This window comes from Rhipicephalus sanguineus, chromosome 7 (assembly GCF_013339695.2).
Source record: "Rhipicephalus sanguineus isolate Rsan-2018 chromosome 7, BIME_Rsan_1.4, whole genome shotgun sequence".
Classification (NCBI taxonomy): domain Eukaryota; kingdom Metazoa; phylum Arthropoda; class Arachnida; order Ixodida; family Ixodidae; genus Rhipicephalus; species Rhipicephalus sanguineus.
In genome coordinates, this window is record NC_051182.1 from 153675297 (window position 1) to 153689978 (window position 14682).

Below are 14682 nucleotides of genomic sequence, written 5' to 3' on the forward strand. Positions count from 1 at the left end.
CGCCAACAAGAGCAAGATGACGAGCACAGCGCTGAGCCAACCATACTCAAAAAGGTTAAGTGTCATTCCACCTTGCCATCGAGAGACCCTGGCTAACACTCCCATATGACAAGCACATAAATGCCCAGTAAAGTGGACGGGGGAAAGCCCGCCCGCCGTCGTAATCAAATGGTGGAGCATTGAAAACGTAATTCGAAGACTCTGGGTTCTCATTCAACCGACAGCAAACGTGTTTTTTTTTTCGTCCATCCTAATTACTTTCCGTTTACATCATTTTTTCTACATAATCTAGAAGTAAAAAAAAACACCGCATCTATACGAAGTGAATGATGATGAGTGGGATTGAGATTGTTCGGTCTAACCGTAAATCACCCGTGACATTGCCCACTCACGCATGTAAATGAGTGACAAAGCGGTGTACAGTTATATACCATCTTTATTGGTCATAAATGGTATGTCGTGTTGAGTTGTGGATTCCGTTTTCCCTTCATTATTACTGGTTTGTGGTCCGTGAAATGTAGCGCCAATGGTTCTTGGATCGAACCTAGCCTGAACTTGGCAAAGACAAGGCCTATGCACGTCCCCCTGGTGGTTGTTGATTGTTTCCAGCCAGACAAAATGCATTGTAGAGCGTATCGAGACGACATATACTGCAGAAGCCCGTCGTTGTCCATGATGTCTACGTTAAAGCAACCGACTAGTACGAAGGGGTTTTTCTTGTACTTTGTTTCATAATACGCATTTCAAGATCGACGTACGCGCTCTCGCCTCAGCAGTAGCAGCTTGTTGTCGGCGCTGCTGCTTTGCCGCTGCTTCCCAAGATGTCGCCCCCGGGGTATGTTGTTGTGTGCGTCGGCGTTCCCTTTCGCGGGCGAGAGCGCGTTCACGTTCGGTTTTTTCATCCATGGCAGAAAGAGAATTTGTGGTCTGGAACGCACTAATTCACCATCTCGTGTATTTTCACAGCAGCGTGCATTGTGCTGTCATATGCTTTGATTGAATATTTCCTGTTCTATAACCTCCCTTATTCTAAAGTTCCATAACATTGCACAAAACCACTCAATCCTTGGCCAATCCCCCGCGGTGGGTCAGAGCCACAGATATACGCGGTGCTGTGCCGTGACGGACACACGGATAGACGCCGGACAACAGTCGGCCTTAAGGTGCTTCGCCCCTAAAAGTAATGTCCCGTATGCTTACATTGGCTTAACTGTCTTTCATTCATTAGTTTGTGTCCAAGAAAAGAAACAAGCCCACTCGAACAAGTGCACTTCTTTTATGCTAACCGCCAGAAACTTAAGTAAACTACGGTCTCGTTTATTCGTCCTCAATATAAAGTGAAACTTTTTATGTCGAAAGATCTGGCCCAACTCGTTTGCCATTATCATAGGCAATAAGTGATCGCCGTGCCAAATTTCATTCGAGTAATGTAAGTGTGGAAGCATCACACAGCAGAATAACGACTCTAGAAAGTTACGTAAGAGTACGCACACGGCTTTCAAGGGCGTTTCACACGCAGCCGGAAAGCTGCGTGCTGCCTAGCTTTCAGTGAGAATAAACTATCTCAGAGGCAGTTCAGTTGGACCACTCAGTTTATTTCGCAGATTCTCAAAATCTGACGCATCGTCAAATATAAAAACGTTCTTTCGCATCCAAGAACAATGTGAAGCCGGTAATGGTAATAAACATGAGCAAGAGTTTTCATAAAAAGAGATGCCGATAAAAAAATAAAATGCAGTACTAATGGGACACTTGTGGCACATCTCGCGGTAACGAAACAGCTTGATATAATGGCCTAATGTTCACGTTTCATTTCCTCTTGTCTCAATGACTACGACATTGCACACAACGGACAGCTGAAAAAAGTGCCAATAGACAGACAGTATGGCAGTACAAAATGGTAACTGATGAAATGATGTGTATCTATATGGTGTCAAAGAATATGGCTGGTCCTCTTTGTCTTACTAAACTTGGTAAAGCGTGGGACTCCACCCAAAAGATTCCCACGAACGGGTCTAAGCTCCAGAAGTTCTCCGAAAAGGGCCTGGTGGTTGTACCTTGTTCCTTAGTTCCTCCACTCTCCGCATCAGGGCGGGAGTGCCTGAGACAACGCCGAAGGCAGCCGTGCAGCGCGGCGAGTCGTCCTTGCGCAATACACAGTGCGCCGCGCACGTAAGGTATCCCGTATTACGGCCGATGATGTCTTCAATGACGAACCACTCATCGTCTACACAGTCCGTACGTTCCAGGACACGCAAGTAAGAGATGGTCTTGTTATCCCAAAACTTGGCGGCAAGCAACCGAACAAACATGCCGTTTTCCGTAGGGTCCCAGGATGCGAAGACGAGCTGGCACAAGCTCTTGCTGGCGGCAACTTCGTCGACCAGGAAACGTAAGTTGTCCTCACCGAGGCGCATCTCGTTCAGTCGTAGGGTTTGGATGGCCACGTTCTTGAATATCGCCTCGAGGAGTACGCTGTAAGGCCGGCCTGCCGATCGTAGGGTACGGCTGAGATCCGGGTCGTCACATCCGGTCAGCCAGAGCGCATTCAGTAAGACGGCGGTGCTCAAGTACTCGCTCACCGTGCGAAAAGTCAGGACGTCGGACAGGAATTCCTGAGTCAAGTTGAGTTCAAGCTGGGTGACCCGAAAACAGGTGCATGCCAGCTGGACCGCTCCTGCAAACGCCTTCAAACACGGCTCCGTGAAAGACGTGATCGCCATCTTAGATAACGCCTCCGGATAGCACTGAAGTTCGGCCAACACCGAAGAGTCGACGTAGTAGACTTCGTCTATACGGACTCGGCCGAACATTTTGGCCTTCCGGATGACTCGGCAAACTTTCTTCAGTTTGTTCAGTGGCACGCCGCTCAGCGAGATGTTTCTTAGAGATGCGACGGCAGCGGCTCTGTCCAATAGAACCCGCAGTTCGTCCAGCCTGAGTTCTTCGAAGCTGAGGGCAAAGAACGAGAGCTGTACTTGTGCGGTGGAATCGAACATCCGAATCCAGGGACAGGTCTTATGCGTGGGCGCGGGTTCACCTGTATGCTCGCCGTCGGGCAAATCACCTTGAAACCATCGTTCCGGCCAACCCTTGGGGCTCCAGCAGCAGCCGCCGATGTCCAAACTCTCAAGACACCCTTCCTGTCGAGACACGAGAACAGCCAGCAGACCCGCACACTCCGCTGTTAACCGGAAGTTCCATAGTCGGAGCTTCCGGAGCTTGCCGCTAAAGACGAGCGGGGGAACGATGCTCTCGATAATTGGGTAGGTGAAGTTGGGATCCCCGTACACGCCTTGCACGCTCAGAGAGGTCAGCCGCGCGCTGTTGGCAAGAAAGTGAGAGAATTCGGAGAATCCGTTCCGCAGACACGTACTCGCGATGCTGGCGTGAACTGACAGATTCTCGACGGTTTCGTTGCGCAGGAGCGCGTCGACCAGGCGCGTACCGGTTTCCTCGATGTAAATGATTCCCGGTATCGACAGAGTGGTAAGACACGTGGTGCTCACGAGAAGCGGACAAACTGCGTCCTGAACGAACGAATGCGGCAAGCCGCTGCCGAGCACGGTCAGCTCGTGCAGGTTCGTCATCGTGCCGACGGCTCCGAACAGGTCCGCACAAACGCTCCTGTGCAGAGAAAGGCGGGCAAATTGGGGCCGCATAAGTTGATCTGAGAATGAACAAAGTGTGACGAACGTATTTTCATTCCATTTCATTTATTTAATCTAAGGGTCCAGACTCGGGCATTACTCGGGGTGGGGTGGGGGGGATGGATAACAATCGAAGAGTTTGCTAAAACATCAGCAGACTTAGAACGCAAGGTGGTAACAAGAATTATAATACTTAAATGAAGCACGAAATAATATCACAATGGAAGAGATCACCACCACTATCATCATCATCATGGCGATTATTATTCTCAGCCTGTTTTAATCTACTGCAGGACGAAGGCTTCTCCTAATGACCTCCATTTACCCTGTCCTGTGCGAGCCGGTTCCAATCTATCCCTGCGAACTTCTGAATTTTTTCACTTCATCTAACTACCTGCCTACCTAGACTGCGTTTCCTATCCCTTGGTAACCACTCTGTCTTGCTGTCCACCGGTTGACTCTCCTAACGCATTACGTGGCCGGCCCAGATACAGTGCATTTAATAGTAGCCTAACGGGATACTCGAACAATGAACTAACACAAGGTTGACCTGCAGAACCATTAAAGTATAAAGAACAAAAACATGAAAGGATTCAGATGTAGCGAAGAATGAGACATATCGGACAAAAAATCAGACAGGTGGTTTGTTCACAGATCAGCTAGTATGTCAGATATCCTCATTAAGGTAGATTAGTGGAGCCGTTTGCAAGGAAGATAATTCCTTAATATCTGGAATGGATTACGGAAGGCCGTTCTACTCATTAACTGATACGGCAAGACGTCAGTCGAAATATTTTTGATCCAAGGTTATTAATGAGCGAACATTTATCGTAAAAGCAATATGATATCGTTCAAGAGAAGCAGCTTGAAACATACAAGCACGAAAGCTTTGAACGACTCAAAGTTCAGCTAGTTGGTGAGTATTCACCATGGAAGAGGATCGTAGCTTCTTCATCCCTCACCAAACTAATGTGCAGAAAGTCAACGCCAGCTTTGCATGCTCAGTTTACGCGCCTTTTAAAGGTGTACGTTATGCTGGCGTGTTTGCAGCTGTTGTCGCTGAACCTATACAAAAGTTGATCATTTCGTCATGTTCGAACATGGCTGCAGAAAGCCTTAGCAAAGAAAGTAGGAAGTGGATATGGTCTTAACGTTTCTAGCACGGCTACCAATAAGCTCCGTTCCATATGAGCCGCAGTGGAGGGAAGGAATGAGCGGGTGACGGTTAAAAAGGGGACAAACATTTGTGTTGTAAAACAGACCAAGTATACAGCATGTCATACTGGTGTGGTTTATGAAGTTCCTTTTCCTTGCGGCCGCTCCTACGTAGGACCGCCGGGCCCTTGCGTTAAGCAAATTAATAGGGCATAAAAGGTTTAACCGGAGAATCGCCATCTAATCTGAATTTGCATTGTCGAGATTGCAAAATTATGCCCAACTTCAATAAATGCGCCGTTTCGTAGAGACATGGTAACGAAGAGACGCGTCTCATGGTCGAGGTTAGCACATCAACATTAGTGGAAGCGCATGCGTGAGCCAGCCTTCGATTAGATTCCATGGAGAAGGAATTAAAGGTCTAAACAGTTATCTGTCGCCTACACCAGCACATATGTCTGACTGACAGGCGGCGCTACCACACCTGAGAATTCACGAATAGGTTTTGCGTCTGCTGTCATTTTCGCCACGGCATATGGTGCGCCCTTTCAGTTGATAGTCGGCGTTTTCGTTGTCCCGTACTGTTCTGTATCCGTGTTTTTGCACTCATCCTCTTTCATGAAGAAAGCTGTGTGCGCGCGCATTCCCGAAGACTACCAGCAGTCCACTCCCTTCTGTCGCAGTGCGCCCTCACGTTTTCAGCGACGTGATAGTAAGTTTTCAGAATTGGTCATCGTGTATTGTCACATCACTCTGTGGACGCATCGGCGTTCGCGATGTCAACTCTTAGTACACCTGCGGCTAGTGCGAACCTAATGCACCACGCTGACGCAAGTGTGGACCAGTGGTAAAACAAGGGGTGCGGCTAGATCCAACGCTTCCACAACAAGAATGTTTGTTTTTCTTTAGGGAAAGTTTGATTAGGACTTGTCGCACTGAACAGTACAAGTCATCTTTGGCAGCGTTGGCTGACGTCCACGTCATTCCTAACGAGGCCAGTGTGCATCAAGTCTTCAAATTTTCATATGGACATTTGTCTCGATTTGACCATAACGCATCATGCAACACTTAAGACTAACCGGTTTTAAATCAAGTACAGACGAGACCCGTGTCTGATTCGACCGCTGTATTTTTCTTCTTTTAAAACTTTAGAGGCCTACGCCGCAATGATACCACACATGGTGTCAAGGCCACTAACTAAGGGCGCTGTATTAAAAATATAAATGGAATCTTCAGACACAACTAATTAGCGCAAAAAAGGACAAATGAAAAGCAAAAGAAAACAGGATTTACAATAAAGTTAGGATTTACTCGCAGAAAAACACACAATTCACAAGATGCGCTGAAAGGTGCGCAACACTTAAAAAATCGCTCTAAAAGCGCTCCCTAATCTTTTAAACGCTTCCACCTAGGCGTTCTGCGTCTTACCAAACAGTTCAATGCGCGGGTTTCTTTCAAAATATGCGCATTCTTTATTGTTCAGAGCCAGCGACGGAGCACTTACGCACTGTCGCCCGCTTTTCCCATGCAATATGCTTCTGGTATTTGCCAGTCTGATCAGCGCCACGTCCTGTGTTTTCTTCACCTTATCCTTTGTTTTTTCTTGCGCTAATTAGCTAGGTCTGAAGTGAATACGCACAAACTAGCCCAACTCAAATATCTAAAAGTGAAATCTTGCACCTTCCGCGACGCTGCAGATGCGCACTGCGAACGCGTCAAAAAGCTCGGTAACTCTAGAAACTTCTTTCAGACCGTACTCACTTGTACTCGTAGAGACTACACAAGGTCAACGTTTGCAGGGTCGTGTTTTTCCGAAGAGCCGAGACGACAAGCTCCCGGCACTCGCCGAGCCCACCGCCTTCCATTAAGACGTCGTCGAGGTCTAGGCTCTCGACGCAGCTGTGCTTCACCAGGAGAACGTGAAGGAGAATCCGCGCGTGGTGGCTTTGCGTTTGCTGCGTGCAGCCGCCACCGCCCTTGTAGACGACCCGTACCAGGGACAGTCTTCCGGGACCACGGAGTTCTCGCAACTGCAAGCCTACGTGCCATAGGACGTAATTCCAGCGGGACAGACGATCGAAGATGTGACAGATGGACGTCGGAACGCTGCCGCCGTCTTCGCCAGCAGCACCTTCCGCACTGCAAGGAACGTTCAGGTTCAGTCCCGAAAAGCGTTGATTGAGTTCGTCGAAATACAGCTGTTCTGTCCCGATGCTCATCTTGTGGTCCATGACTAGTGGCGGGAAAGTAGACAGCCGTTGAACAAAGGTCCTTGTGCTTCTCAGTGAAGAAGCTTAGTAGCAGAAACCAGACCACAACATTTTCCCAGTGCTTACTTGCTTGCCTATCACTGCACCGGACTGAAGCGGAAACCGATATAGCCCTTCCTCAGATCTTGACGTCACATGACATATGTGCTGCCAATCATTTGTCTACTGCTCAATCGATGCTGTTTTGGGCAAGCACTGTTCCTTACCCTTTCTATTACCGTAGATCAAGAACTTGTCTTTAGGTCCAAATTATCGCTACCACTGATTAAAGAGACTTGACAACAGAGATAAGATTTTTTTACTTTTTGCTCATGCGTCTCCACGCTATGACGTTATGTGTCTACTGTCTACTGATAAGAATCTTGCCGATAAGACACGCGGAAGTGAATAGTATAACATATCAGACGCGCTACTCAGAGTGACAAGACAATGATGGGTTGTCGTTTCGGCGTGGGTTATCGATCTTCCATCGGTTCACATAAAAATACAAAGAAATTGTAAAACGACACTGGAAATCGGGGTACGCCAACGCTTCATAAAGCTGCGCGGGAAAATGGTACGTCACAACAGATTTATTCTGTTGGTTTTAGTAAAAAGAACACGCGTTGAAATTAAGTGGAATTAAGGGGGCTTTGCATACCGAAACCACGATACGCTTACGAGTCACGCCGTAGTGGATGACACCGCATTAATTTCGAACCCCTGAGGTGGCTTAATGTATGCCGAAATCTAAATACAGGACTGCTCTTGCATTTCGCTCATGTATAGGTGCAGCTGCTGCAACCGGGAATCGAACCCATGCCCTCGAGTTTTCCAGCACAGTACTCTGCCCGCTACGGTGCAAACAAGAGTGCGATTCATGGCAGAGAAAGGAGCCAAGTGATAGCAAAATGGTGCTTCCCTACATTTAACAAAATTGAAACCGACAACCCGGGATTCACAAAGACTGTCGTTACACATCTTTATAATGAAACTAAATATTACCTACGCTACCACAATTAGTCACGAAGGCGGCTAAGAAAATATGAGTAAGCGAAATGATATGAAAGAGCCGCCGGTGCCTTATCTCGGATCCAACTGTTACACACACCGAGCAAGTGAGCTAGCCTTCGCTTGTCTTATATTAAGCGCGCTTGTGCACAGTACCTCGGAGCAAGCGCATTTCGATTGTTGATGAGTGAACAGATGAGCCACGTGAGTCGGGCATCAGCCGCCGCCCCACTTTGTCTTTACCTTTTAAATGGTTTGTTAAATTACACTCTGGGGCTTACGTGCCTTAACCACGATATGAGACGCGCCACTCTGGAATGATCCAAATATTGGCCACGTGGGATTCTTCAAGCAGTTTTCACACTGCGCCCCCTTCAACATGTGTCTGCCATGGCCGGGATTCGAACCCACGTCCTCTACTCAACGTGGCAGCGTTAAACCCTCTAGTGGCTAAGTTACAATGACGGGCAATGCAAATGAGCTTTAAGGAGGGCATTTACAGCGACGGGTTTCTCTATGCATACTTTTTCACAAGTTTAAGGCAGCCCGCCTTGACTACAGACCGATATCGGTAGCAATAGTGCGGGAATGTCATCATAAAACTCTATCGAGGACAAAGGCGACGAAGGCGTTGTTAAAAGTTTTAAGGACAAGTGAACATCAAGCTTAGACTGTTCAGCGGGCCGCGGAAGCCACCAGGACGCAAGAAGTCCTGGCCTTCACCTAGCCAGGTGGGACTTCTTGCCCGTCCCACAAACTCGCAGGATCTTTCAATAAAGTTATTTCCCCGATTGAACTGACTTGCACAAGCAACTGCACACTGATAGTGATGCTGTATACCACACAAGACTGACTGACTGCGAAGTTGAGTGTTTTCTCCCCCCCCCCCCCGTTTATGTCTCTCTCTCTCTTCCCTCCCTCATTCCTTCCCCCAATTTAGGGTAGCATACCGGGTTTTTTTTTTCTGAACTGGTTAACATCCCTCCCATTCAATTCTTTCTCTCCAGTATTCCCTCCTCTTAAAGGGCCCCTCACCAGCCTCTGAAAATTCAACAACCGAGCACGTTATTTTCTTCTGGCGTTTCTCGTCTTTCCGTCGCACATCGTGGCGCAAGAACAGTGATTCACGGGACGTCAATACGGTACTGGAGGTAAAAGAAACAGCGCAACCACACAAGACGCCCCTCGTAGAAAAGACACAGACATACGGTACATACTCTCTATTGTTTCATATGCGCCAAATATCAGTTGTCAATTGTCTCCTACACTGCTCTTGCCATGCAGCCACCCAACTGTTCTGCCTTGTCTCGCATGACTGTCGTACGGGATCAACTGAGTTAACTTCATTTTGTGTGCTTTCGGCTGCGCAAGCGGAGATAACAGCGTGTTGCTGAAAAACGCGAAATCCTGATAGGCTACACGCTTATTGCTGGCATTGTACACGTGCGTTTAAGAAATAAATGGCAAGGAGGAGATATCGCCTGTAGGAAGGGTAGGGATGGCGAGAGAGAAACCATTCCCTCGTCTTTGAACTCGGTGGGGTGAGGGGCCCCATTAATAAGAGAGCGTGTGCGCTACACCGCTAAGACATCTTGCGAACCTCGAATTCACACATGCAGGACAAATCGGTCGTTGTGTTTAACCCTTCTTAAAGAGCATCTGTGTTTTCTTTTTAGATAAAGAAAATTCTTCAGGCTTTAAAACTACCACAAGCAGTGAAAATATGACACCAGCTATGACGTCATCGGACAATGCCACGGGAGAAGACGTCGAAATAATATGCAAGGCGATATAGCAGACACGCGGTGAGCTCGCTGGTTTTGGCTCCTCTACTCCGGTCTCTGTGCAAGCTCAGTGCTGCGTTCGCATTGTAAACACGTAACGAGACTTAAGTGCCTAACTTATCTCAAGTAATCCTATAGCATGGAAGCATCCCAAAGCGCACGGACGACCTAGAAACTGGATGGAATATACGCGCCTTTCAAAGCATTTGCATAAGCAATATGACATGCTGCGTGCAGCCAAGCTTTTTTTCACAATGAAATGACTCAGACATACGTTAATGGTACCCGGTGTATTTATTTTGAAGATTTTTGAAAATTCCTTCTCACATCGTCCAATGTAAAAGATGCATTGCCGTACACAGACAAGACCTACAGAAAGTGGTAATGAACATGAACAACAGTTTTAATACGGTGAACAAGCATGAAACTAAAATACAACGCTAATGGCACATTATGGTGTCTCTCTCGATGGTATATCAGGTTGATAGAATGGAAGAACCTTGTTGGTTTCCGGAAAACTCACATATTACAAGAAACAATGAACAGCTCAAGAATTTTGTCAATGAATGGGTAGATAACTGCGCGCAAATCCATACATGCACAGTTGGCCGCAAAATAATGCGGACCGTGCGACCGCGTGGGAAAAATGGCGTCTGCGTTATCTAGTGGCGAGCCATCTGATATTGCGGGCACTGCTTTGGCAGCGTAATCGTCGGACTCTCGACAGGAGACAGCTCGCCACTACATGGCCATTTCTCCACGTGCTCGCGTGGCCCGTATTATTTTTCGGCAGACTTTCCAGTGTCAGAGAACATCGGCTGCCCTCTCCGTCATACTAAAAGCAAACTAAAAGGCCGGCAACTCCATCTAGAAAATTCTCACTAAAGCTACGAGGCTATCTCGAAGTGTTTTGAGTAGTACCCGTTGTCCGGCCCTCATTCGTTAGTTCCTCCACCTTGTTCATCAAGGCAGGAGCGTGGCCAAAAGTCACGTATGCAGCCTCGCTGCGCGGTGAGTAGTCTTTGCCCACGACAAAGTGTGCCGCGCACGTCAGGCATCCCGTGTTGCGGCTGATGACGTCTTCAACGACGAACCACTCCTCGTCCGCATCGTCCGTTAATGCCCGGAGACGGAACTGGGTGACGCACTTGTTCTCGCGAAATTCGTCGGCCAGGAGATGAAGAAAGCAGTCGTTTTCAGCCTTGTCCCAGGAAACAAAAGATACCTCAGACAGGTTATCGCTACTGACAATTCTGTCTACGAGGAACGATAAGTTCTCGTCACCTAGACGAAGTCCACTAATTCGCAGCGCTCGAATAGCCGTGTTACCTGATATCACGTCCAGAAGAACGCTGTGAGGAGGGTCTCCCGATTTAAGTGTGACGTCGAGATCCGGCCGGTAGGAACCAAGGAGCCCAAGTTCCCTTAGCGAGACAGCAGTGCTCAAGCACTTGCTCAGCTTTTGAAACGTGGGGACGTCAGACAGGACGTCCTGCGTCAAAAGGAGCTTGAGCGAAGTCACTTGCTTCCAGGAGCACGCCAGGTGGACCGTTTCTTCAAAAGCCCTCGGACACGGATGGTCGACAGAGCTGATGGCGATATTGCGCAGCGCTTCCGGAAATTCCCGAAGCTCGGCTAACGCCGAAGTGTCGACGAGGTAAGAGTCTTCTAGGCGCACCCGACCGCTCATTCCGGTCTCCCGGATGGCTCGGCAAACCTGCTTCAGATTGTTCCGTGACACGTCTCTCAGCGAGATGATCGGGAGAGATTCGACGGTGATGGCGACGTTGAATAAAGCCTGCAAGTCGTCCGGTCTGAGTCCCGCCATGCTGAGTGCCATAAACGACAGTTCCACTCGTGCAGCGTAGTCGAACGCTTGAAGCCAAAGACACCTCGACTCCTTGACCACTGGGCGACCCGGCTGTTCACCACGAGTAGCTCCACCGGATCGTCGGCGTTCTGGTAACGACTTGGGTATCCACCACCGACAGCCGCTGATGTCAAGGCTGCGAAGGCGCCCTTCTCTCCGCGACACAACTTCGGTGAGCAGAGCAGCGCACTCGGCGTTCAGCAGGAAGTCTGTAAGGCGGAGCTGCTCGAGCTGGCCGCGAAGGACAAGCGGTCCGATGATTCGCTTGATGTCAGCGCACGTTTCCTCTGGATCCACGTGCACGCCTTGCACGCTCAACGAGGTCAGTTGCATGCAACCGGCCAGAAAGCGGGAAAATATGGAAGTTCCGTTCGGCATGTAGGAATGCAGGATGCTAACGTGCACTGACAGATCCTCGACGGTATCGTTGTGAATCAGCTCGCCTGTTAGGAGCTTCCCGCCTTCCTCGTCCAAAACGATTCCGGGCATCGAGAGAGTGACGAGACACGTGGTTTCCTCGAGGAGCGCACATACGGCGTCTATCAGGACGGGCGTCACCTCACTGCTGCCGTGGACCACCAGCTCTCGCAGGTGAGTCATCGTGGCGATGGCTTCGAACAGGCATTCTCGAATGCTCCTGTGTAGAGAAAATGAGTCAACTCTGGCTCAATAAGCTTATCTGATAATGATTAAGGTCTGCAGAACACATTGCTAAGGAACTAGGAATCTTTCAAGAAACTAGGGTGTCAAAAGACAAGTGAAGAAGCTATGGAGTGCAGTGAAGTACCGTGCACTGCAGATAACAGAGGCCTCTTAGCACCTTTCGAAGTTATAGATAGAACAACCTTACTGTTGAACTATTGCTTCATGAATTCTTGTCGAAAAAGCTTTTCGAGTAAGTTTAAGTGTACGCGTCAAGTATAAGTGCTGCAGGGTCTCTTGGACGTGATTGCGATTGTGAACAACGTGACAGAGGTCACCTCTGCTCGTGTCTATCCGAAAACGCCCTCAGCTATTTACACTCCATCAATACAAAAACAAAAATAATGACCAAATCGTTCACAATTAGGGTGTTGGATTGGGCTGGTTGGGGCATGTCCTTTAGTGTTCGTCTTGTTCAAGCGCTATATCATCGTTCAAATAGTTCATCACTTCGTATCAGCTCACGCTATCGTTATTCTTCAAAGAAGCTGTTTTCCTTTTAAACCGGATGCCACCATAGCTGTAGCGTTGCGCTACGTCACGCCTATAAACTTTTCTTTCCTTGATTAACCTACCACTCCACTAGAGCTCCGTAAGCGGCGTACGCTAAAGCGTACGCTACCCGATGTGTCCGTCACGACGATCTAATACATGCGAGGTAGATCACGCGGTCTTCTCACGCATGCGTATCACACTGACTTGTGCTCTTGCAAGAAATGTCGCAGAAAACAACGGTTCCATGAAGAAACTAGGCATTATCAGAACAACTTGGTTTAGGCTTTGTTACACTAAAATTAAGTCCTCCCTACCAAATCTTGGCATAAGCTTCAGTTATCCCCTCTTCGCGCACAGCCAAACGTTACAATACATCTCAACCGTGCACAATTGACTCGTTTTCATCGCTATCTTAGGCTTCCCGTAAAACACCCACTTTTGGTAGAATTGCCCGGGTGCCCGTGCAGCCATCGGTGCTAGCCTCGGACTCACACCTGTTAAACTAAAACCTGCGACCTTGGAGGAATGGCTGACCGATTCCCCCAGACGCCGTGAAGGCACTAATCGAACACCTGAAATTTCTAGGACTGCCGGATGACTAGGCCTTGCTTCTTTTATATTATCCGGACTGGGGATCGTGTTTCTTTTAATAAAGTTCTCTCTCTCTATCATTTCAAAGCTGAAACGCAGCCGAAATACTAGCTGGACCACCATTCAGCGGTTGACGAAGCGCACGTAGTTACTCACGTGTAGTCGCCGAACAGACTGCCGATGGTCAGCGTCCGTAGGCTCATGTTTTTCCCAAGCGCCGAGACGACGAACTCCCGGTACTCGCCAAGTCCGCTGCCTTCGATGAGGGCGTCGTTCAGGTGTAGGCTCTCGACGCATCTGTGGTGCACCAGCAGGACGTGAAAGAGAACCCGCGCGTCGCGGCTTCGCGCTCGCTGCCTGGAGCCGCCTCGGCCTCTGTAGAAGACCCGTACCAGGGACAGCTTTCCGGGACCGCGGAGTTCTCGCAGCTGCAGGCCGACGTGCCATAGGATGTAATTCCAACGGGAGAGATGGTCGAGGATGTGACAGATGGATGTGGAAGCGCTGCGGTCGTTCTCGTCACCGCTACGTTTCGCGGTGCAAGGAACGTTCAGGCCCACTCCGGGAAACAGTCGGTTGATTTCATCGCAATCCAGCTCTTCAACCCCGATTCGTATTGTGTCGCTCATGGCTTGTGCGAAGGGTCGTAGGTAGCTGTTCAACAACGTCCCTTCCGCTACACATGGAAAAGACGTCCTAGCAAAGACCTATGCAGGCCGCACCTTCTCGCTTTGCTGGCTCGCTTACAAATCAACTCTTCCTTGACAAGCGGATACCGGTATACTTTCATCTGGGTCTTTACGTCACATCAGATAGGAAGCTGGGGCTGATCGCTTGACTATCACACAATAGCTGCAGCTCTGGGTAAGCAGGCAAAATTTGTCGGAAAGGTCTTATCGTCGTAAGAGGAAAACGGGTTTTTAGCAGCAGATTATCGCGACCACAATTTCAACTGACTCAACGCTAGAGATATATTTTTTTTGCCCATGCGCCTACGCACTAGGCGCGGCATACGAGGTCGTGCCATATGCCTTCTTCTCATTGACGAGAACCTTGCGAATGAGAAGTGCGCAAGTGAAAAGTATTTCTTAGTAGATACGCTAGCCTTGAGTGGCAAGAAATCGGCAGGTCGGCTTCTCGGTGTGGTTCTTGAATCCTCCACTGGTACGCATGAA

The 14682-nt window shown here is 48.8% G+C and overlaps 2 protein-coding genes across 2 annotated transcripts; both read right to left on the minus strand.

Moving 5' to 3' along the window:
• Positions 1-1580: 1580 nt before the first annotated feature.
• Positions 1581-7174, minus strand: LOC119400284 (uncharacterized). Its single transcript, XM_037667307.2, has 2 exons — positions 6567-7174; positions 1581-3627 (listed from the first exon to the last, which is right to left on the minus strand). Exons 1-2 carry the CDS (start codon positions 7034-7036, stop codon positions 2016-2018), a joined length of 2082 nt encoding a protein of 693 aa, XP_037523235.1. The 5' UTR covers positions 7037-7174; the 3' UTR covers positions 1581-2015.
• A 3206-nt stretch (positions 7175-10380) lies between these two features.
• LOC119400287 (uncharacterized) lies at positions 10381-14220 on the minus strand. Its single transcript, XM_037667309.2, has 2 exons — positions 13664-14220; positions 10381-12356 (listed from the first exon to the last, which is right to left on the minus strand). Exons 1-2 carry the CDS (start codon positions 14134-14136, stop codon positions 10745-10747), a joined length of 2085 nt encoding a protein of 694 aa, XP_037523237.1. The 5' UTR covers positions 14137-14220; the 3' UTR covers positions 10381-10744.
• Between the last annotated feature and the right edge of the window lie 462 nt (positions 14221-14682).

Excerpts from the sequence above, each read along its gene's own strand:
- LOC119400284 (XM_037667307.2), bottom strand. The coding sequence starts at position 7,036 with ATGGACCACAAGATGAGCATCGGGACAGAACAGCTGTATTTCGACGAA. Across the intron at positions 3,628-6,566 it reads TGTAGTCTCTACGAGTACAA|GAGCGTTTGTGCGGACCTGT; the intron begins GTGAGTACGGTC and ends TTCTCTGCACAG.
- LOC119400287 (XM_037667309.2), bottom strand. The coding sequence starts at position 14,136 with ATGAGCGACACAATACGAATCGGGGTTGAAGAGCTGGATTGCGATGAA. Across the intron at positions 12,357-13,663 it reads AGTCTGTTCGGCGACTACAC|GAGCATTCGAGAATGCCTGT; the intron begins GTGAGTAACTAC and ends TTCTCTACACAG.